General features: G+C 34.5%; 1 protein-coding gene across 1 annotated transcript; it reads left to right on the top strand.

The window, feature by feature from the left end:
• The first annotated feature begins 4,504 nt into the window (after nucleotides 1-4,504).
• On the top strand, nucleotides 4,505-20,991 carry LOC121408041 (T-cell immunomodulatory protein-like). Its single transcript, XM_041599350.1, has 17 exons — nucleotides 4,505-4,730; nucleotides 5,765-5,791; nucleotides 7,204-7,282; nucleotides 8,481-8,638; nucleotides 9,855-9,906; nucleotides 12,019-12,090; nucleotides 12,618-12,901; nucleotides 13,377-13,465; nucleotides 14,181-14,368; nucleotides 14,852-14,978; nucleotides 15,285-15,393; nucleotides 15,751-15,800; nucleotides 16,656-16,734; nucleotides 17,733-17,863; nucleotides 18,363-18,445; nucleotides 19,252-19,369; nucleotides 20,698-20,991. The coding sequence occupies exons 1-17, from the start codon at nucleotides 4,556-4,558 to the stop codon at nucleotides 20,755-20,757; spliced, it is 1,881 nt and encodes a 626-aa protein (XP_041455284.1). The 5' UTR covers nucleotides 4,505-4,555; the 3' UTR covers nucleotides 20,758-20,991.
• The last annotated feature ends 1,875 nt before the right edge of the window (nucleotides 20,992-22,866 follow it).

Below are 22,866 nucleotides of genomic sequence, written 5' to 3' on the forward strand. Positions count from 1 at the left end.
TTAAATGTCGACTTTTGGCATCCCTTTGAGCAAAATGGCATTTTTGCTGAATCGCAATACTTAAGTTTGTATTTTGAAAAGATAAGAGGGGACACTCCGGAGGACACTATACACACAACATGTAAAGTGGCTGCATGGTATATCAAAGCCGATACTATACCCCAACAGGCGGGTAGCCCGCGCCCCCCCCCCCCCCGGTAGCCCCCATTTGGAGAAAGAGGCATAGGCGGGAGCGGGTGGGGTGGAGGGACGGACCCCCCCCTAAAATTTCTGTTGATAACCTATTTTTTGCTTGTCAGTTTTGTTTCCTGCGGCTTTCCCTCAATTCAGGTGGACCCCCTTAAAATTTTGGTTGATAAGCTTTTCTTTTAATTTTTTTTTTATTATTTTTATTTCATTATGCTTGTCAATTTTTTTTTACCTGTGCCCATCCCTAAATTTCAGGTGGTCCCCCTAATTTGTTTGGCTTTCGCCGCCAATGGATAGAGGCATTCCCCTATCACAATTTAATGCATTACTGTGTGAAATAGATGGGGATCCTACTCTTTCGTCCCCAAGTGGTTTAATGATAATGAAAGTGACTTTACTATACGCAACATAAATGTCCCCCATAGGCCCTCGAAAATTGCAGATTTTTCCATATACTGAAAATGTCTGGATGACAAAGGCAGGACCCTGAAGGGGGTAATTTTCAGTGTGCCAATACTTCATTGCATAATGTGACAGATACAGAAAAAACGGGAAAAGGGTCTTCTCTTTCGTTCACAAGTGGTTTCGTGACAATAAAAGTGGCTTACTTTAGCGGAAACACCCTTTTGCCACATTTGGGGCTCCAATATGGCAGATTTTTCCATAAATTGACAAAATATGGAAAAAGGGTGGGTAACTTTGGTAGCCCTCTGAGGGGGGTAGGCTTCGAATTCCCTGCACTTCTTTATGTAGCTGATAGAAATAAAGCTTACTCGTTCGTCCCCAAGTGGTTTCATAACAATAAAAAGTGGCTTTAACGTAGCAGAAATGTTTTTTTTGCCGCAAGGGGGGCTCCAAAATGGCAGGTTTTCCCATAAATATGCAAAATTTCTGTAGACTCTTTTAACACTGCCGTAAAAATAGGGGGCTTGCGGCAATTGAACCCTATTAGAAGAATTTACAATATAAAAATATGGGAGTTTGATGAAAGAAAAATTGAAAAAAGGCAGATGAAATATGATATTTCTCGAATATTTTGTCAAAGTCTGTCAAAAAATAGATATTTGTATTAAAAACGTAATTTTTTGCTCGCGCGCTTCGGTCGCTCACAGCTCATTAGACGTTTCGCCCCATACGACATGTCTGGCTCCCTCAATTGTATTTATTTACTTCTTTTTGGGGGCGGCTCCCTACGCAACTGGAAATGAATTTGGTTTGGATCAGATTACATCGCCAGTCTATTAATTTCTAATTAATTCATGCAGCAATGGATCCCAAACTAACTGAACTACAAGATTGAGAATAGATAAAACATATCTGAAATATTTAAAAATATGGAAAAAATCTTCATTTTGTTATGAATAATGCATATTTAATCCCATTGTAGTTTTAAAGAGCGCCACATGCTCATCAACACAAAAATCATTTTATCGTCTCAATCTTTTCATATCTACTTGAGATGGAAAGGGACATTAGCCATGAGTGTATTTCTATTTTCACAGTAAAAATAACACATTGTTTAAAGCTTGTGTATAGTTTTGGTAAATCCCCAAAATGCACCTATCACTATTCCAATTCATTGCTAGCTAATATGAATGGATATGCCCTATAACAGTTATGATGTGGAGGATATGAAATGAAAATGTGTTTTACAGGATAAATTTTGTGATTTTACATGGAAATTTAACTTGATCGGGTCACCCGATCAAATTAAAATATCTGTGTGTTTTTGTCTTTCAATTAAATCCTATTCCAAATCATGGAATGGGCTGAAACTTTCAAGATATGTTCTTTGTCTGTAACTTTTGGATATCTAATCACTAAATTTATAAGATAAGTGCTTGATTGCCCATTTTTTAATTTAAAACAAGCATCGCCGAGAGAGGGCGCTATATATCCAAGATTTGAATATTTGAAATTTTCTCAGAGAAGTGCAGTTGGAAAAATATCTAACGGTCTCTATGCTTCAGTAAGACTGTCATATTAGATGATATTCGATTATCAATCACATTATTGACCCTTTACCAAAGCTATACACAGGCTTTAAGCCTATCACTCTAAAAGCAAGTTGTTTATTTTTATTTTTTAATTGTTTAGACTTTTTAAACAACTTGTTTAAAAAGTTTGAATAGTTGTATAAAAGTTTAAACAGTTGTTTTAAAAGTTTTAATATTACTTGTTAGAATGACGGGCTTAAACAACGTGCTCAGCTTACAATTTTAAACAGCGTTTTCATAGTGTTGAAGGTTTGGTTTCTAAATTCACTTTTAAATGTCGCTGTAACGTTGGAGCTATCACTCAGCAGTGGCGTAACTATGGGGGATGGGGGCACGTGCCCCCCCCCCCTCCCATCGGCTGGCAAAAAAAAACGAAGGAAAAGGAGAAAAAGAGGGAGCAAGAAAGAGAAACGTAGTGGGGGAATAATGAATTATTGCATATATTTTTTTTTCAATACTTTATGAAAATAATTGCTCAGTGCCTATGTGTTAATCACTACTGGTGCTCGCATTGTCTTTTTAGTGAGATTTTAAAAAATCATGTTAAAGGGAATTATATGGTACTAAAACATACCGTTTTCAAGTCAATATACACATTTTATTTCATCACATTTCGAGTTTTTATTATTGTATGGAGTGAAATATATACTTCTTTTCACGAATTGCCCATTTTTAAAGGTCTGAATATAAAACATTTCCAGTCCGTACTTTACGTTCGCATTAGTGGATTGGTGATATAAATTTGCTCTTCATGAATTCCTAAAAATATTCTTTAAAATATCCTTTTTTGTTCTGAATATAAAAAAATATCAAGTTTGCGCTTCGCGCTTGCATTATTAGTTTAGTGAAATCTATAACTTAGGTCTTAATGAATACTTATAAAACAAGCCTTAAAATGCACCTATTCTGGTCTGAAATTCAAATCTTCGGCTGGCGCTTCGCGCTCGCAATATTTGATTAGTGAGATATAGCCTACGGATCATGTTCATGATTACAATGAATACAAAAATTATTGCTTCATGTGCATGTATAGGAGTAATCAAGCAAGCGCTTGGCGCTCGCATTAGATGACTATTGTCAGATATGTATGCTCTTCATAAAATCCTTAAAAAATAGTCTTAAAATGTTGTTGTTTAAGGTCAATACATAAATTACTAAAATCTCAGCTAATATGATTCGACTACTTCAATATTTTCTTTCAATTTCAATTTATTATTTTCATTTTCAACAGAAGAACACAGTAATGTGATCAAAATAGTTACAATGAAGCATGTACAGTGATGTTTATCTATAAGAAGAAGCCAACAAAACAGATTATATATATAAGCAAATGTCATAACCATTATAAAATACATGTGATGAACAAGTCGGTGACTCGGTGTGCTTCTCGTGCAAAATTCTGTACTATAATTTGGCGTGCATGCAGAACGCGCCAAAAATTTCGTATATTTTGTATATATATATATATATATATATATATATATATATATTTATTTATAATATGTTTTTATTGTCTTCTCTCGAATCAAATATCAAATATATATAAGCTTCATAAGCAAATTATACAACAACTGGGGTATTATCACAGAATTATACATCTGTATACAAACGATCATCGATCGAGCGCCCGGAAGGAAATATTAATACCTTGGTCACATTTGATCTACGGCGGCCGTACGGCGAGTCGAAAACAGTCGTTTTTACATTTTTTGTACCAACTACATATAGGTGGTTTGAATCGAAATTAATAAAACGGCTTTTTTCGACCCGCCGTAGAGCAAAATGTGACCAAGGTATTAATAATATAGGATTATGAAGAACATATAACTTGTCTCTAATACAGATGAAAATTCACAAGAATCTGAAATGATATGAGAGAAAAGCAAGATAAAAAATAAAACAGGTGGAGTGTGTCCATTTCACATCCCCTCGAGGCCTCAATCGATCTCCGTTTCAGCATGGATCCTACTCAACTAGTAGGATCCATGGTTTCAGGAAGGGGGAGAGCTAGACGGAGAGGCGGGGAGTGCATGGCCTTGCTTGTGTTCCTAGCTGTGTTAATTATCATCACGGTATGGTGCATGCTCAGTGCTGTGCAAATCCTTCACTCGAGTTAAGGGTCTGAATTTGCAGCTTATTAATGCCTTGTGTACTGAAAGCCCTCTCAGCAAGTTTTTTTATGTGCTAGTCTTTGCGTGGAGACACAATTGCTGATCAAATTTTCAATCAGGGTCTGTGCCTGCAGACTAAACCCATTGCCGAGGTCGAGGCCGGGGCCGAATAATAAACCGGCGCGGGCCGGCCGCGCCGGCTCCACGAACGGCCGGCCATTAAACCTTTGCTGATGCGAAAACACGAACTATACCAGTATGGATTGGTGGAATGAAGTCAAAATTTTCAATATTTTGTGGGTATGCTGTATCCTATCAATAAGACAATGTCAGTACGTGGATGCTTCATTCACTGGTGTTACTCAGAAGATTTTTGGAGGACCACTAGAAGGACTGATCGGAGTATTTGGAGATTTCAATATGGATAAGAAGACTGGGGCCCGTTTCTCAACACATGGACAAGTTAGTCATATCTTTATCCACCAACCACGGAGTTAGTTCCAATCTTACTAAACCTGTTTCTCGAAAGGCTTCCTAACTAGAATACCTTGATATCGATACTATCGGTAAAAAGAGCAGACGAGACGTAGCCTTAGTCACAAAATAGCATGATTTTCAAAAATATAAATTATGACAAAATTGCAAATATTATGATGAATTGGGAAATACATCTTTTCAAAATAATAGCACGGGTAAATTATGCATCATACATATTTAGGCCATGAAGACTGGAGCAATCAATTGCTGAGAAAATGAAATTATGAATAATTCATTTCATGACTAAGAAATCACATATGGACGTTGAGATGGGTACCCCCGGGATATTCAATTTTAATAGTTTACGAAAGTAAACCATAACGGTTTTCTTTGTAAAATTATGATAATTATACGGTATTTTATGATTCCAAACATCATCAAAATATAGTTTAACATAAACTTTTTAAATATTTGATACCGAAACATACGATTTGACGAATTCTATGCATAAATTAGAGATATAATTTATCCAAATGGTAATAGGGGTCTGAAAACGACGAATACGAGCGCAGTTATGGATGGCCTGACGTGGTAGAATCTTTATCGAATAAATTATTTTACTATTTCAAAATGAATGCATGGTTTTGTGGTGTTTTACCAACAGTTTTTATAGTTTCTTTGCATTACAATTATCATTGAATGCATTATCCCACTTGTTTTGTGATGTAATTTCAACCTCTATGATTGATTACGTAAGATTAAAATTTTTGAATTTCTAGGCACTTTTGCACGTCATAGACTACCCATGTGATGCCACTACGTCACAAAGAAAGAAGTTGTGACAGGTTCGGAGTTGTCATAAATATTTAGTGAGGTTGTTGTACCCGAACTTGGCAAAGAGGGCTTCGTGAAACGGTTAGCGGACAAGTAGCTCACTATCTCCGATTTAGTCAAGAAGTTAGACTTATGACGGTGTTGAGAAACGGGCCCCTGATGTTTTTGTCATCACGGATAATGGTACGGTACCGTAATGCTCAGTGAATCTAGCCCGAGAGATGCGGCGAGCTGCCGTCTGAATATTCGCTGCTCTACCTGGCCTCTGTAACGAGCTTTCTTTTTGCCAATCTTACTAATTAGTGTTTGGGATGCGTAAAACTTGTTATACTACATGTACTAGCAAATTTGCAATGATTAAAGTTAATGAAATCATTTGATTGGCTGGTAGGGAATTCGAACTTGTCAGTTGTCTTATTCTTAAGTTAATTTCAATGTTACACAAGTCCACTAGTTTCGCTTCCCATTTTCATTTGTATTATTAGATCTTGATCTCTAGTCCTACTCATAAATATTCATGAATTGAGCTGCGATTTCTGTGCATGCGCAATTGTATTTGCAATGTTTTGGAATCAGCAGTGATACGTATGAAAATCACCAATTTTGAGACTGATAGTTTAGAAATGTGGATTCCTATTCATGCTGTCAATTAGAGTTGCCCTCAATCCTGTGATGTTTGATCAGGGAAACAGTGATATTCTGAATGTGATTCTGTCCAATAAGATTTGGCTATCGACATTAGACATGGCCAAGGAAAAGTATGCATTCATAAAAATGAGGATATAATTTAGTATGCTTTCCTTGATCATAATGACTCTAAACACTGACCTGGTTATACTGGGATTCCTTTGTCCAAGAAATTTGATTAGCCAATTTATAGGCTACATGTATGTTCATGAATAGACGGTTGAAATTGTTGCTTCTGACTTACTACCATTCACTGAACATGACATATTATTGAAAAACATGGGGAAAGTGGAATATATAGCATTTGACTTATTTATTCATTCACACGTGGTGTCAGTACACTCAGTATCGATTTTAGGAGTTGCTCCTTTCTATTCTGGTGGTACAATGAGATAGTATGATTTTTGATAATCTCTTGGGTCCACTAAAATTGGAATTACACTTTGATCCAGTATTCAGGAATGAATGAATTGTCTTTTCTTATAATAATGAATGCCTTGATTCTTGGAAATGGTCCAAAGTTGCACAGACAACTTTGACACGACTCTATTTAATGTCATGATAATTTCATCATTGTATCATAAGTCATGTGAAATTATACAAGTTTGTCCTTGCAATTGACATTAATTTACTTTGCAATTACAATTTACTTTGTGATTACTTTCCTCCTCTTTCTTCTTCCAATTTCTCTTTAGAACCCCACCTTCTCTTTCTCCTCCTCCCTTCTCTCTTCCTCATTCTTCTTCTTTGAATTAGTTTTCTCATGCTTTTTCTCCTGTCCTTCCTCTTTACATTTCCTCTTTTCAGTATTTAATTTCCAGTTGTCCTCTGTGTTTATTTGCTTTTATTGACATCCTTTTCTATTTTGATAATTTTTCCTTCTCTTATTTTTTTTCTTTTTCCCTTAGGACATAAAATTGAGTTATATATGAAAGATGGTAATAGTTCTCATCTCCTACATATTCAACCATCTGCAACCATAGAAAGGTAGGTGGTTGAATTCTTAAAATTTAATTCATTCATTCAGAATGTACCATTCATTAAGATTCATTATGTACCTTATTCAAGGAAGAAATATTACATGGCAGACATGAACATATTGTGCGTTGTTTGACCCAGCGCTGTTTTTTTAGACAGCACAATCCAAATATCAATCGCAGATGTGGTTTACGGTACACCATGTGGAGTGTTATAGAAACAGTGAATAGAAGAAGAAAAGAAATGGATAGGCGAAAAAGTGGAAATTTGAGAGTAGAGTAATCTTTCTTGAATGTAGTCCTGAAAAGGACTGTAAACCAGAAGAGATTGATGGAGACCTGAAGACGGACAGGCAACCTGCCCAAAAACGTTGAGTCTCTCTACTGCTTCTACTCATCATCTCTACTCGCCGACTCTAGCCAGCATCTCATCCATCCTACTATTCAAGCTGTTTTCAACTCATCAATCTCTTCTGGTTTACAGTCCTTTTCAGGATTACATTCAAGAAAGATTACTCTCAAATTTCCACTTTCTTGCCTTTCCATTTCTTTTCTTCTATCCACTGTGTCTATAACACTCCACATGGTGTACCGTAAACTACATCTGCGATTGTTCATGCCACCATGCAAACCTTCAAACAAAATCCAAATATCATTGAAAAAATAAATACTTCAGAAGTTTAATATTCACCTGAATAGATTAAATGGAAGATTTCACATTTTCTAGTCATATTTAGATTTTAAAGTGAGCAAATGGTTCCTTTACAAGTCTACTGCCTAGTCTCTTCTCTTCTGAAGTGTGTTTCCTTTACTTGTTTAGATTTGTTGAAATGTTTGAGTATGGCATTTCTCAGTAACAATTGAAGCTGATATTTTCATATAAAGATTAGCTTATTTTGAGCCAAGATCTCTGGCGCAACTGCTGCAAATTAAACATACATGATTTTTCAGAAGATTGTATTGTTCTGTGAATGCTCATACTGTAAAAAAAAATTGTTATTTTGATTCAAAGAGAAAGTGGGGATAACATTTGGGCGATTATCTCTCGATTTCAACTAATCTTGGTACACAAGCAGAACATTTTGAAAATAAATTTTCGCTTGTATCAGCCTGCTTTAGATTAAAAGGTAAAGTGATCTTGAGCCATTCTTGAAATGATGCTCAATTGGTCATGATATAGAACTTATCTCTAATCCCTTAACATTTAGGTTAGATGATACAATCACTAGTATGGCTTCAGGAGACTTTGATGGAGATTTTCAGATAGATGTTCTTATTACTACCAAGCCAAACTCTGAACCACTCAATGTGAATGTATCTACCAAGGCATTTGTTTATTGGGGGAATATAACAGCTATGAAGTATGGTAAGTACCGTCATTTGTCAAGTTTCCCATTCCTTTAAATAAATATAATTGACACAAACAACTTGGTGTGCAGATATTTAAAGTCAAAGTTATTTCATTTTACTTTGTAGAAAATGAATTATTTTGAATAATTTTTTTTCAAGAAGTAAAAAATTTTCAATATCCCTTATTTTAGCAGTCTGTTGTCCCATTGTTCTCTGAATTTTGTGAATGTTTCCCGTAATTCATTAAAAAAAATTCTTTCGGTTATGATTGAGATTGCATATGACTGTACTGGAAATTGCACAACCTAACTGGTTTTTGTCTCGCCTGCATAGCAGAGCGAGACTATAGGCGCCGCTTTTCCGACGGCGGCGGCATCAACATCAAATCTTAACCTAAGGTCAAGTTTTTGAAATGACATCATAACTTAGAAAGTATATGGACCTTGTTCATGAAACTTGGGCATAAGGTTAATCAAGTATTAGTAAACATCCTGCCTGAGTTTCAGGTCACAAGACCAAGGTCAAAGGTAATTTAGGGTCAATGAACTTTGGCCAAGTTGGGGGGATTTTGGGAATTACCATCATAACTTTGAAAGTTTATGGATCTAGTTCATAAAACTTGGCCATAAGAGTAATCAGGTATCACTGAACATCCTGTACGAGTTTCAGGTCACATGACCATGGTCAAAGGTCATTTAAGGTCAATGAACTTTGGCCGTTTTGGGGGTATTTGTTGAATTACCATCCTAACTCTGAAAGGTTATGGATCTAGTTCATAAAACTTCGGATATAAGAGTAATCAAGTATCACTGAACATCCCCTGTGAGTTTCAGGTCACAAAACCAAGGTCAAAGGTCAGTTAAGGTCAATAAATTTTTGAATTGCCAACATAACTTTGACAGTTTTTGGATAGAGTGAATGAAATGTGGACATGGGTGTAGTTGACAAGTCTTAAGTCACCGTTCAAATGTCATTTATGGTCAATGAACGTGGTATTATGTCATTATATTAATGGTGTTTTTGTGAATGATTGTTTTATAGTAGTTTTCAAAGTTAGCACTGCTGCTATATTAAATTGCGTAATGCAGGCAAGACTGCCAGAGGTGTTCCACTTGTTACACATTTGTTCACTAGTGTAATAATTCAGATGCCATGTCTTTGTTATTATAAATCATTATTGTATTTGATGATAGAATTTCTATGATGTTCTTGTTAACTACAATATTTTTCAGGTCCTCCTACATTGATAACAGACCAGTTATCGGATCAGCCCTTAGTCATGGAGTGAGTATTGCAAATAAGTCACGTTTCATTTCATCAAGTAAACATAACTTTCTTGCCACGATTATTGGATTCTTTGATGAAAATCTGTCTTGTGAACTAGTTCGCAACCGAACTTGTGAAGGAGGAATGAAGTAAATAAACGGATTATCAAACAATACATTGTCATTATAATGTTGTTAGCTTGTTATGGGCTATTCCACGGTTACTCACGTTACATTTGGAGACACCTTGACTCATACTTGGAGCTGTAACTCCATTATTATTGATAGGAACTAAACATCTCCTTATCACAACAAAGTACACAGTCTGACTATCCATTGTATAAAAACAAAACTTAGGAAATTTTATTATGCTCCTGGCAAATCTTTGAAATGTGTCAGTTACTTACGTTACATGATTTGGACATGCATAAAATGAAAAGTCAACATAAGTGAAAAGTCTCCTCATACGAGGCTCTTATGAAGGTTGATTATATCCATTTCAAAGAAGTATAATAGGGGAACAAACTTGGTATATAATTAAAAAATAAAGAACACATGTTTTTTACTTGGGGTGCAGATAATATGGTTACTCACGTTACATTTTGTCCATGTATGGTTAACAACACACATGTCATTAAAAATTCAATAATGTGTGTAAAATTCATTGCTAGGAACATCAAAAAGAGATTTTGTAAAAAAAAATTTGAACAATTGGAGCTTTGTTAGGGAGTAGGAGGGAAAAGTATGATTTCGCTTACTAATAATGCATAAATTAGCATAATCGCTTAATACCAATTTACATGAAATAAATTACTGTATAGTATTGTAGATTATGTCCAAGACAACCTGCGCACAAATTTTCGGCGTGATCGTGCGGCCAATGGCCGAGATCTCAAGGGGGACCTGGGAGGCCCCCCCCCCCCGCGGGCCATATCAACTCCCAAAATACCCCCGCCTAGATAGGGTTACAGGTATAAAGGGCATTCAATGTGTTGTTCGAACATTCTTTAAAGTTTGGTTAATCGAAACCAAGTCTTACTAGTGCACTCTGGCATTGTAAATACTTCTACTAATATTCAATTTTTTTGTGTGATTGTATGACCACTGATATTTTGATGAACAAAGAGTCACATCAAAGAGATGTACCCTCATTTTGCTTTTAATTAATCAAAAATAACTTCACAACTTACCATGAGACTTAAAACTTGACATCCCACAGAAAATGTTACCTAACTGAATAATTTTTATTGGTTACTCACATTACATGATGGTTACTCACGTTACAGTTTTTGTTCATCATTTTTTTTTAAATTGTACTTTTTAATGATTTTGATAGTCATCACTGTGTCAAAGATTGTTTGAAGGAAGAGAATTTAAAATCCCACCAATTAACTGTGAAAAAATTGTCTCTCAGAAAACAAAGTCAGTTTTTTCGGTTACTCACGTTACATCACCTGAGCAGGTTGCAATATTCATTTTTGAATGAGTACTACAAATTTACTTGAAAAGCTGTTGTGTATTTTAAGTAATTTGACTCTTCTAAACTTCAGAAATATATAAAGTTGTATGTTGTTGCAATAACAAAATGGTAATAAGGCATATTTCATTTTTCACTATTTTTCTTGTATTTTGGTACAAAACGGAAGACACAACTTTTGACCATTTTTTTCCAAAGTATACATATGAAAATAAACTTTTTATTTCTTGTTCCTGAAATCATAATGTATGAAGGACTTAAAGTATTAAAAAATTCAAGAAAATATTGAATTTGAATTTTTAAGCTCATGTCCACCAACCTGTGGAATTGCCCTTATGACAGATAAAAAATGTTTTGATTGAAAGTTTCTTATGATCTGCCCAAGGTAAACCTGACATTGCAGTAAGTGTACAAAGTAATTTTACACAAAAAACATTTAATGTAACTGAGTCAGGTACCAAAATGTTGCATCATAGGAACAGAGAAAATGAGATAAATCTAATAGACAGGATAATATTTATGCTTAGGAAACATAATAAATCACCATGTAATACAATGCAATGTTTATTCTGAATTCCTAAAATTCTTTCTCTTGAATCTCTCTTGAGAATTGGTCATTTGAGAAGTGTCATTATCATGAATTTTCCTGTACAGTTGTAATGGAGACATGATTCCGGATGTCTTTGGAGCAGACATGACGGGGAAAAAGATGTTTTGGAAGACGATGTAAGTAGCTCGCTCTGCTCTTAATATTTAGTCTTTTCATTCCAAAGGGACCCAAATCCTTGTTTTTATTTTCTTGCAAACAAGGCTACTTGATATATAAGTAGGTGCTAAAAAGTTATGACTGTGTAAGTTTGAGGTCTGTCATGTTTGAGAAAGTGGGAAGTCACGTGATAAGATATGTAATGTTGTTTTCTACATTCAACACTCGAGCATGGGTTTGCTTTTGAGTACAACTGTATTGATATTGAATTTTTTCATGATTTCACTAGTTTGTAATCATTTCTTGCAATCTTATAATTCATGTGCTTAATAAGTGAATGATACTGGAACATACTTAAATGAAAACATGTCTTTTTGTTTATAGTAAGAACCATAATATTTCAACTTTATATTTGATCACTTTGGCGCCCACATGTAAACTGAAATACTGATTGGAAGGATTGCCTGTTTTGAGAACCATGTATATTTTCTCATACATGTAGTGATGTTCAGTTGCAATTTCATTGGATTGAATCTATACTCAATAGGGTGAATGAGACCAGGAAGTTTGTTGAGGAGCCCCTCTCTGGTCGTGAAGATCATCCCTTGATGGTTCCAAACTCCAATGCTTTCTTGGACTTGACCGGTAACTTTGCTGCTGACCTCTTCATGGTGACCAATGGGTCATCTGGAGTGACCTTTGAGGTCTGGTCCTACCTAGCTGATACAGAGGATGAAGAAAGTACATACACATGGCAGTTCAACAAAGAATACTCCCCTCCCACCAAACAGCCGATTGCACACCTCGGAGTGTCAACCTTTGCGGACATGAGTAAGTACCATCTGATGAAATTTAACAGGATGGAATGCATCTATATTTATTTTATAGAATCTGAATAACTTAGTGATTAGAAGCTATTTAAAGCAATTACCGTAGAGAAATCATGCTTAGTTCAAGAATAGGTACAGAGTGGTGTGAAGTGGATATGAAGAAGTAGTAAACATTTTTTTTTTCTGCCTTTTATCAGACTGTATATGATGATGGTTGGTAATCATACACATGTTCATAATGCTTGACTCAAATCTACACTCACTATCATTGAACTTGTATTACTATGACTTCAAAAGCCCCTTCCTACCTTTCACTCTTGGTGAAGTTGATTGTTTCTGTATCGGATAGATTACTAACAAAATCTATCATGTTATATTTTGAATGCTATAGGATACAGGAGTTTATGAGATATGTGGTGAAAATAAAACATATTTGTAATCTTGAATTATTTTTGTTTTCTCTCTGTTGCATGTAGATGCAGACTCCTTCTTGGATCACATTCTACCAGTATGCTTCAATGATATCTGTACCAAAGGAGCTATCTTTGTTAAATTCTTAGGACCTGTAAGTACATGTAGTGACATTAAAGCTCCAAAGTCGTTCTGGTGTATAGCTTTTTCAGTGTCTGTAGATTTTAATATTGATTATTGAAATTCTCATATATTCTTACCAAGGGCAAATTCAAAAGAGGTACCATGGTTTCTTTAGCATATTTATGTTGCCTTGATGATGAAACAATTCCAATGGCATTTTGTGATAATCTGTCTGTTAAAACAATTTCTTTGAAGTGGTTGAGTAGCCTATAAATTATATAAGTACTCTCTGTAGAGTTCTAGCACTCCAAAGGAAATAGGCTTTATCAAATATCATCTTGCATTTGGCTGGATGAACTCACTGTAAAAATACATTTCTATCAGGTAGAGGTCTACCTAACGAGGTGAAGAGGAGCTAAAGAGAGTAATGGCTTGGCTTGTTGGCACATTATTAATAGAACTGTTTAAAAATGTTTTGTCTCCATTTTGTGCTTCATATGAATAAAAGGACGTGTTCCCAAAGTTCATAAAATGAAGTAATAATGGAGAAAAGTAGAGGTCGGGCAGACAAAAAAGGATGACTATTTTATGGCATTGCCCACAAGACATTGTAATACCACTGATTTCGCATAAGGAGGAAGAATTGATTAAGTACATGTATTAGATTTCATGATTGGCTGTGATGCTATGGGTTTATGTGTGATACGAGAGATATCGATGCAACTTTTCTTTTTCTTTTTGATCAGATGGAGACAGAATGGACGACCATGTTCAATCTTAGCCAGGCGACATTTGACAAGAAATCCTGGGGTTTTGTCCCGCCATCAGAACACCTGACAGACTTCACTGTACTACCCCTGGTTGCAAGGACTGGTGATTACAACCTTGATACCCTCAATGATGTCCTTGTTCTAGTTCAGTCTGGAGATCCAGGGTAAGTATGGTTGAACTGCATTCTTCACAATATTTCACTGAAACATATCAGATCTTTTCAGGTCTAACTCTAGTCTTACCTTTTCTAACATCAGCTCTTGGCACTATGACACTCTTCCAAACTCTCTTTTATTCTTTCTCTTTTTCTTTGATGCCTCATAATTTAATATTTTGAGGGAGATGACACTACATCTGCCTGTTATTGCCTGTTAATGCCTGTAAATAGTACATATAGTAGTAGTCGAGAGTATATCATGTACTAACATGTCCAAACTTAACCCTCATAAGACTAGGGTTATTCCGGAGGCTTGATAGACTACTTGGAGGTGTTCACTTGCTACCTTCCAAACAACTATATTAGTATTTTCTGCTGGCCTTTCATTATCCATATTCATTTCAGTAAGAAGAGTTCAATAGAATTTCGCATTAGTATATATAATTCAATGAGGTAAATGAATTCAGTACATTGTTCTTGTCCACTTAGTTCTGTTGAGAGACGTATCATGCTGCTTCAGAACATGGGTGAAAGACTTGAGCCAGCTTGGGCTACTGACCCAGCTAATGATATTGTATCTCCAGTTCTTGCCACTTTCATTGATATACAACGTACAGTAAGTATTCTTGATGATCTGATTCCTCATATGGTTTTAGTTGAATATATAATCTTCTAATTAAAACAAAAATGAAAACCTTTTCCCTAAAAATATTTTTTCTACACATGCTTATCAATGAAAAAAAAAAACGACCATGTATTTTTCTCGTACAAGATAAGATTTTTCATGATCAAAATAATGCATTGCTTTCTCCGCAGATGTCACCAAAGATGGTTTTATCAGGAGAACTGTCAAGTAATGTGTTTTGTGTTCTTAATGGAAATACTGATCAATCTTCATGAATATTGTATCATATTTTTTCAGGGCCAACTTGATATTATAATTGTGAATAAAACCGCAGGAGAAAGCCAACATGATATATACCTGATGGATAATACACTAGCCATTGATGCATACTTTGTGCAAACAGAAGGTAAGGATACAACTCACCGCATTTAGGTATTTGAGGTATAAATCTGTGTTTCATTCTTGTGTAGTCAGTCCATGAACAGATCATATGCAGGAGTTGTGAATTTATGAAATTATGCAGGTTGAATTATGTGGGGATACATATGTATTATTATAGCTTAGGGGGAAAAAACAACATTTTATGACAGAATGCCATGCTTATTTGGCATTTTTTAAAAGATCATTGGAATGAAGATCTACTATACATACGAACACTTGGGTGGACATTTGTTGAATTTTGTTATTCCACAATTGGAATTTGAAGATTAAAAGGAAACATGAATAATGTAATCATATTTGTTATATCTATTTTTGTTTTCAGTTTTGAGTGGACTATGCAAGTCAGACTGTCCCATGTCAAGATCAAACATTGTGAGTGAACAAGACATTTTGACATTATTTTATATCAATATAAAATGCACATTTTGTATTTATATATAAACTTTACACTCTGATATAAGACTAGGTTCCTGTGAGAGGAAAAATCAAAGATATTGATGGAATAGCCTTTAACTTTTTAGAAGACAGAATGTGCTATATACAGATTCCACAGTTTTGATGATGCATTTAAAACTGGAATATTAAATGGTGCAATGCACTATTAGTTCCCTGTAAAATTTGAAAATGCACAAACTTCAGAAGTATTTTGATAGATATTTTTATAATGTGTTTCTCATGAAAGAATTTAAAAACAAATAAAAACTTGAAACTCTTAATGATCTACTATCTGAATGAGAAAGCTTCCATGTTGAACATCACAATATTCTATTCAGCTGCATGATGCTGCTTATATTTGGGTATTAAGTATGTGCTTGCTGTTAAACCTTGCTTAGTCTGTATATATTACCCCCCCCCCCCCCCCCATCAATAAAGGTCAAATATTTTTCATATTCCATGTTTTCTGCCACTTACCTAGCAATAACCTACAGGCAATATTCACAGAAGGGTAAAAGTAGTTTAATGTTGAACTATTATGACCCTTTTCTCTGGAACCTGATGATAACTATTATGGTTGTCTTTGTTTTTAGCCCATTTATTTGAGAAAGTAATGTGTGGAACATAAAAAATTATTTTTGTATATGGGAAGTGATGAATATTCTTCTCCATATATTCTATTCATTTAAGTTTCAATTTCATTTTTCTATACTTTTATTGCTGTATCATGCAGTCCTCAACGTCTATTCTTCAAAGATTAAGATATAGTGATATCATGTTTATTTTATGTAGCCATATGGAGTAGCCCAGCCAGGTCCCATGGTCAGATATGATACTACTAGCTCCATAGGACAACCTCAGATGACTGGGGGTAAGTATGCTTGCTCGTATGTTTATCTTAGAAGTCCTTCCAGGAGGATTTGATTAATTCAGAGGCACCTTGTCTATCCTAACTCAATTAATGATTAAGTTGTCTGTGATGACACCTGTCATGAGGCAGTGTCCCTGGCCATATGTAGAATTTGCATGCAACTAAGAAATCGAATGCAAGTCCCATCGCATGTTTTTTATTTGTTTAAAATCAAGGTTATTTAATATTTGGAGTTCACTCTTTCTGAACTTGCCCAAGATCTGTCTTTTCCCCCTCTTGTGCGTTTCATGAAAAAAAAATTGATATTACAAAGTTTGCTTTATCTAGCCCAACAGTTTCAGCTGTTATTTGATCTATACTTACTGTGAGGGTACTTGAAGAGCAGTCCTTTGCAGCAAACCATTTTTTTTTCTTCAGAATATTCTGTAACATAGGGGCATGGGTGTATCAGTAAACAGGATCTGGGAACACTTTTATACCTTCAGAGTAAATGTGCAAACTTAATCTGTCAAAAACCCAAATGGTGTCATGCTTCCCCTCTCCTCAATGAACTTCACTGGCCACCTGTATCTGAAAGAATACGTTATCGGATACTTGTTCAAACTCTGTCAACCAAACCTTCTTTCATTTCTTACTATTTCAGCAACAAAGGTCAACATACTTTTGTCACTTCCACATCTGCTCCATCCCATGTCATTTCTAAATCCAGAAAACGGCTTGCTTTAATTCTTTCCAATCTCTTGCTCCTGTCTTTGGAACAAACTCCCAACATCTCTCTGAAACATCTCTTCTCTTGACCTCTTCAAAAAACATTTTAAAATACAACTGTATAACTATTAACCTTAACTTGTGTCATGCCATGAACATCACTTTGTATCCTCTGGAAAAAAAGCACGATGTAAATCCAATGATTATTATCATAAAAAATGGATAACTCACAATGATTATTTCAATCTTTCCCTAATAACACTTTCATTTATCTTCAAAATTCCTTTCAGGTTCTCAGCTTTCCCAGTCAGCATACTTCTCCTTGCAGCTCCCATACGTCCTACTAGGTCTGGGTCAGAATCCTAACTTTGTAGATACTCTCATGGTTGGTGTTCCTGGACCGACAGATGGAGAAACTAAGGTTAGATTCCACCACCCTCCTTCTCCAATTTCAAAACATTTTTTCTTATGATACCTTCTCATTTTTTTATCAGATTTATTAAAAATCAAGTCCTTTGTATTAACTTTGAATTTTCATTGTAGCTTATTCAATTAGAATTATGCAAAATATAGCAGGTAGTGTATGATGCATTGATTTTACAAACTGTAATTTATCCTTGTTTATTTTTCATATAGCTCTGAGTTAAAGCTACAGTTTCATTAGTTTTGTTTTCTTCATTGGTGTTGCAAAATGAGTAGATATTCTTGTTTTAGAACAATGTGAAAAGTATGTAAAGGTCTGATCAGTCCAAATTCACGGAAAGAACGTTTCATTTGGCTCTGGAATACACAGGGCATTCATGAAGAGTATCATCATTGTATTTTAAGAAAATATGCTCTCATTACAATACAGTTATTCATGAATGTTTGTGAATGTGTTTCTGGTGAGCTGAGAAATGTTTTTCTTTTCTAATTCTCAGAACCCGAGGGTACACCAGTGGACTTCTGTTATACCCAACTCACAGCTGATTGTAATCCCTTATCCATTAGACAAACCTAATGAGTAAGTCAATGTTCAAGGATAAAACCCCAAGGGTATCCATTGCTACACAGACAATGTTAACAGGAATGCTTGTTTTCTAATGCTTTTATACAAATTGATGCTTTGATTATTTTAATGTTCACAACTCTACTCAGTTAAGTACGGTGGGTGGTATCACACACTGGTTTAACAACAGACTAAATAAGAATTTTAGCCCATACTTTGATGGAATGCTAGGTTAATCTATCTATCTTCAATATTCTTGACAAATATAATGTGCCAAATTAAACATTGAAAGTTATCATTTTATCTTACTCTACACATGATAACAAACCAGTTTTCAAAACAACTTTTCATCACAGGATTTATGCTTAATTAAACTCCATAGCTCAAACTTTTTGGTGATATCGTTTTGTTAATTTCTTGAGAGTGCCATGACAAATGTGGGTGCCAGTATTATTGCACTCGAAATCATGAAAGTTATGATAAATTATGGAATTATATACAATAATGCAGAAGAAGCATCCCAGATTACACATGAAACTGTTCTCCATTTCACGCCAGTAAAGTCCAGATGATCAGATTTATTTCTATTTTGCAATTTGTATTTCTTCCTGGATGAATCATAACATACAATTACTTATATATCAGTTTAATTGTCAGCTTTTTATCTGCTTATTGTGTTAAGACATACATATCATATTGAATGAACACTGACTGCCTTGTAGAAGTGGGGCAATTTTATTCCTTATCTTTGAATTATGTACAATATGTGGAAAATGTTAAAACAGACTATCATGTTTTTATGTAATTTTTCTTTGTCATAGTTGGATAACAAAGATTCTAATCATTCCTGGTCAGTCTGTCCTGTTGACTGGTGTCGTCCTCATCAGTACTTGTGTTGTCTTAGCATTAACAGCAGCATTTCTTCATCTCAAAGAAAGGGTATGTACCACTCTTACTTTTCATTGGATGTCTAAAGCCCGGCACACACTAAACAATCCGACGACGACACGGTTTTTTAACAAATCGCACTTTGTATTAAATTTGAATTTTCCAAGAACTAAAATCGTTTTGCTTTAAATTCAACATAATGCCAGAAATACTAAAATCAGATTTCTGCTTTACTACTAGCCTTGTAGGAGTAAAGTCAAAATTCAGCTTCAAGTTTCATCTGATGATGATGTCTTTACAATTTGGAATGGAATTTGCTTTTATTCCTACAGGGAGGCTCAAAATAGACTGGAATTTTGATTTTGCTATTCATCCCACTATTCGGAACTTTGATCGTTCAGATTTACGGATTGAAGTGTTTATATCAAATGCTGTTGTTATTTCTTTGAAAATCAGATCAGAGCGGATCTTGTGGTGTGCACTGGGCTTTAGAGTTTGTTGCAAGAAACCTGCAATAAGTCCAGGACCTGTTTTATAAAGAGTTACAACTATGGCAACTTGACCAACTTTTATAGAAACCTTGATTGTGATTGGCTCAGATTGTGATTGGCTGCAGAGCCCAGTTACCATGGAGGTTACCATAATGGCAAAATTACAACAGACGGCAAGTTTAGATTTAAAAAAAATCTATTTCAAGTTTTCCAACTGAGTTTGCTTCTTGAAACATCAAATATTGTTTTTGCTATAGATGAAAATTCAAGTCTCAATTGTGCAATTTTTTTATCTATACTTAAAATAATTGAAAATAAGTTTCTTGGAATACACCCTAAGGGAAGCAAATAGACAATATAGTGTTTTTTAAAAATGAAGGAAACCAGAGGAAAAATTAACACTGCAGAGTGAATATGAATGTCTTATAAGTTGCATTATTATTATTATTATTGTTAACTGGGGACAATGTACTTTTAGATATGAATAGAGATTGGAAATTTATGAACCTATCAGGAACAAGATTAGATATGTACACTAAATTTGCTCAGTGGATTCTTTTATAAATCATGATCCTGTTTCAAGACTAATCCTAACCTTATGTATTTATATATATATTATAAATCTATGTTCTTTTGATATTTTCTTCTGTTTGTTATCAAGTTTCTCTTGCGTTATGCTTACCTTGGTGGTGACACTTTTTCTTTTCTTAGGTGTTGATTTTTCCCCCTCCTCCCCACATTATTTTTCATTGGTATCTGTATACATTTGGGAGGGATAATTACCACAGTTGAGATTACATTTATATTCATGATTCTCACATCCATAAAGTACATTGATTCATTGTTTCATAAATATAACCTAAATTATTTTTTTCAATTCAATTGCAGAAAGACGATGAAAAGGAAAAGAGACAAGAAGCACATCGATTCCATTTTGATGCCATGTGATCTTAGATCGTTTCATAGCTTACACTTATTTATTATATTACAGTAAAAGTTATTATTTGATAACCACTTCTTATTCTAATGAACTCTAACCTGACAGTCTTAGATTAGAAAATGGAATTTATTGATTTGATTATAACAGAATTGAAATTAAGTTAACATGGTGCTTTACATCATAATTAAATCAGCTTTGTGGCCCAGTGGATAAGTCTCCGGACTTTAAAACAGAGAGTTGTGGGTTCAAATCCCAAGTATCCAGCAAGTATTTCATCCACATTGTGCTGCACTCAACCCAGGTGGGATGAATGGGTACCTGGCAGGAATATATTCCTTGAAATGCATGTGCGCTGTAATCTTAGTAATTACGGCTGCCGAGCTACAGCTGGGGTAATAATATCCAAGTCCTTTGGAAGCGCATAGAGACATTATTCATAATGTGATATGTGCTATACAAGAACTGTATATTATTATTATCATTATTATCTTGTATTTCATGCTGTTCATCTGAAATGAATGTAAAATGTAACTTAAGGCGACCACATACCTTTCGATTGGCCTGCGACCCGATTTCAGAATAAAATGTAGAATTTGATGCAAATATTGAAACATGGAATATCTTTCTGTGTCATGTTCGAAATCATAGTACAAATACCTATGTTCAAATCTGTGACTATGCTATCATCCTTAGCACAAAAGCAAAATTAATATCTAGTCGTAATGAGGTCATAGCAGTCGTACGATTGGCTACGATTTGAAACTGATTTGACCTTTACTCCAAAACCAAGGCTTGCAATCTTTCAATTAATCTTAACCTCAATCAAAATGATATGTTCCATTCACATTTTCAGAAAATCAGCAAAATGCAATTTGTTCCAAAATCGGATCGCGAACAGTTGTAAGGTGTGCGGTCGCCTTTACAGACCATGATTAGATGTGGTAAAACTTGGTTTCCTACAGACTTTGATTGACACAAGTTTTAGATTTTTTCAAAGACCAACAATGATTTTATCTTGCCATTGTTTTACATTTTAAATAATCCATCTTAGTATCCAAGGATCATTCAATTCTCTTAGATAAAATCATAAATTGGAGACCATATTTGACACATCCTTCATTTTGTATTCATTTGTTTGATACTAAAGTTATCATCATAGTTGTAAGCTGTCCTCTTTTAGTTCCATTTGATTATTCTATGCTATTAAAAGTTGTGATTGAATTGGAACAATTGCAGCCCATTTCTCTCATAATACTTCACTAACTTATTCTGTGTAGGAAATATAAGGTTTATGGATTATTATTCTTGAGGTTTATCTCCATTGGTCAAAATGCTCTGTATTCATACAGAACCTTTGAAAATCTGATCAGATAGTTACTCGAATTATAGGATATGAATTCATTGTTGCAAATAAATACTAGGAACATGCTCTTGTGCAATATGTAGTGCACTTTAAAAAGAAAAAAAAGTATTCTTACTGATAATTGTAGGTTTCTACTGAACTTCAAGGTAGAAATAGCTCTAGAAAAACATTAGGAAATAGATTTAGTTGAGAGAAACTGATGTCTTCCATATGTGCACAAGCTATTGTATTTAAGGAAATTCATGGAGCATGATTATGTTATTCTATTTTGATACAAGACACTTCTTTCTGTCAATGTCTACATTTACAGATGCACTTGGAAATTTCATATAGGTACTGGGTAATATATTCTAATACAACTGTCTTAGAAATGTTGGTACAGTGATACTGTATGTCTTTGATGGTTTGTGTATGTCTTGTGTATGTTTTTTTTTATATGATACATACCACATTTATATTACTTATAGATTATAAAGAAAGTGCAATGTTTAAATTTATGGAATGCATTCCTTTATTCATGTATGTTGTCAAATGAGTGTAAATGTTTACCTGGTATGCCTAATGTGATTTTATATATGCTATTAGAACTAAAGTTTTGTATGTATGTTAAACTGAATATCTAGTATTAAAGCATGGTTCGAATAATTTATTGTTTAGGTAATATGTTTTGTGTTCTGTATTGTGAACTAATTAACAATGGGAAGAGATACATTTACTTATTAATATATTGGTTCCCTAGTCTTGGGGCAAGTAA

Source organism: Lytechinus variegatus, chromosome 2 (assembly GCF_018143015.1).
Source record: "Lytechinus variegatus isolate NC3 chromosome 2, Lvar_3.0, whole genome shotgun sequence".
NCBI lineage: Eukaryota > Metazoa > Echinodermata > Echinoidea > Temnopleuroida > Toxopneustidae > Lytechinus > Lytechinus variegatus.

Coding starts and splice junctions, on each gene's coding strand:
- LOC121408041 (XM_041599350.1), top strand. CDS start 4,556: ATGGATTGGTGGAATGAAGTCAAAATTTTCAATATTTTGTGGGTATGC. Junction 7,283..8,480: donor CCATCTGCAACCATAGAAAG/GTAGGTGGTTGA, acceptor CTTAACATTTAG/GTTAGATGATACAATCACTA. Junction 15,394..15,750: donor ATACTTTGTGCAAACAGAAG/GTAAGGATACAA, acceptor TTTTGTTTTCAG/TTTTGAGTGGACTATGCAAG.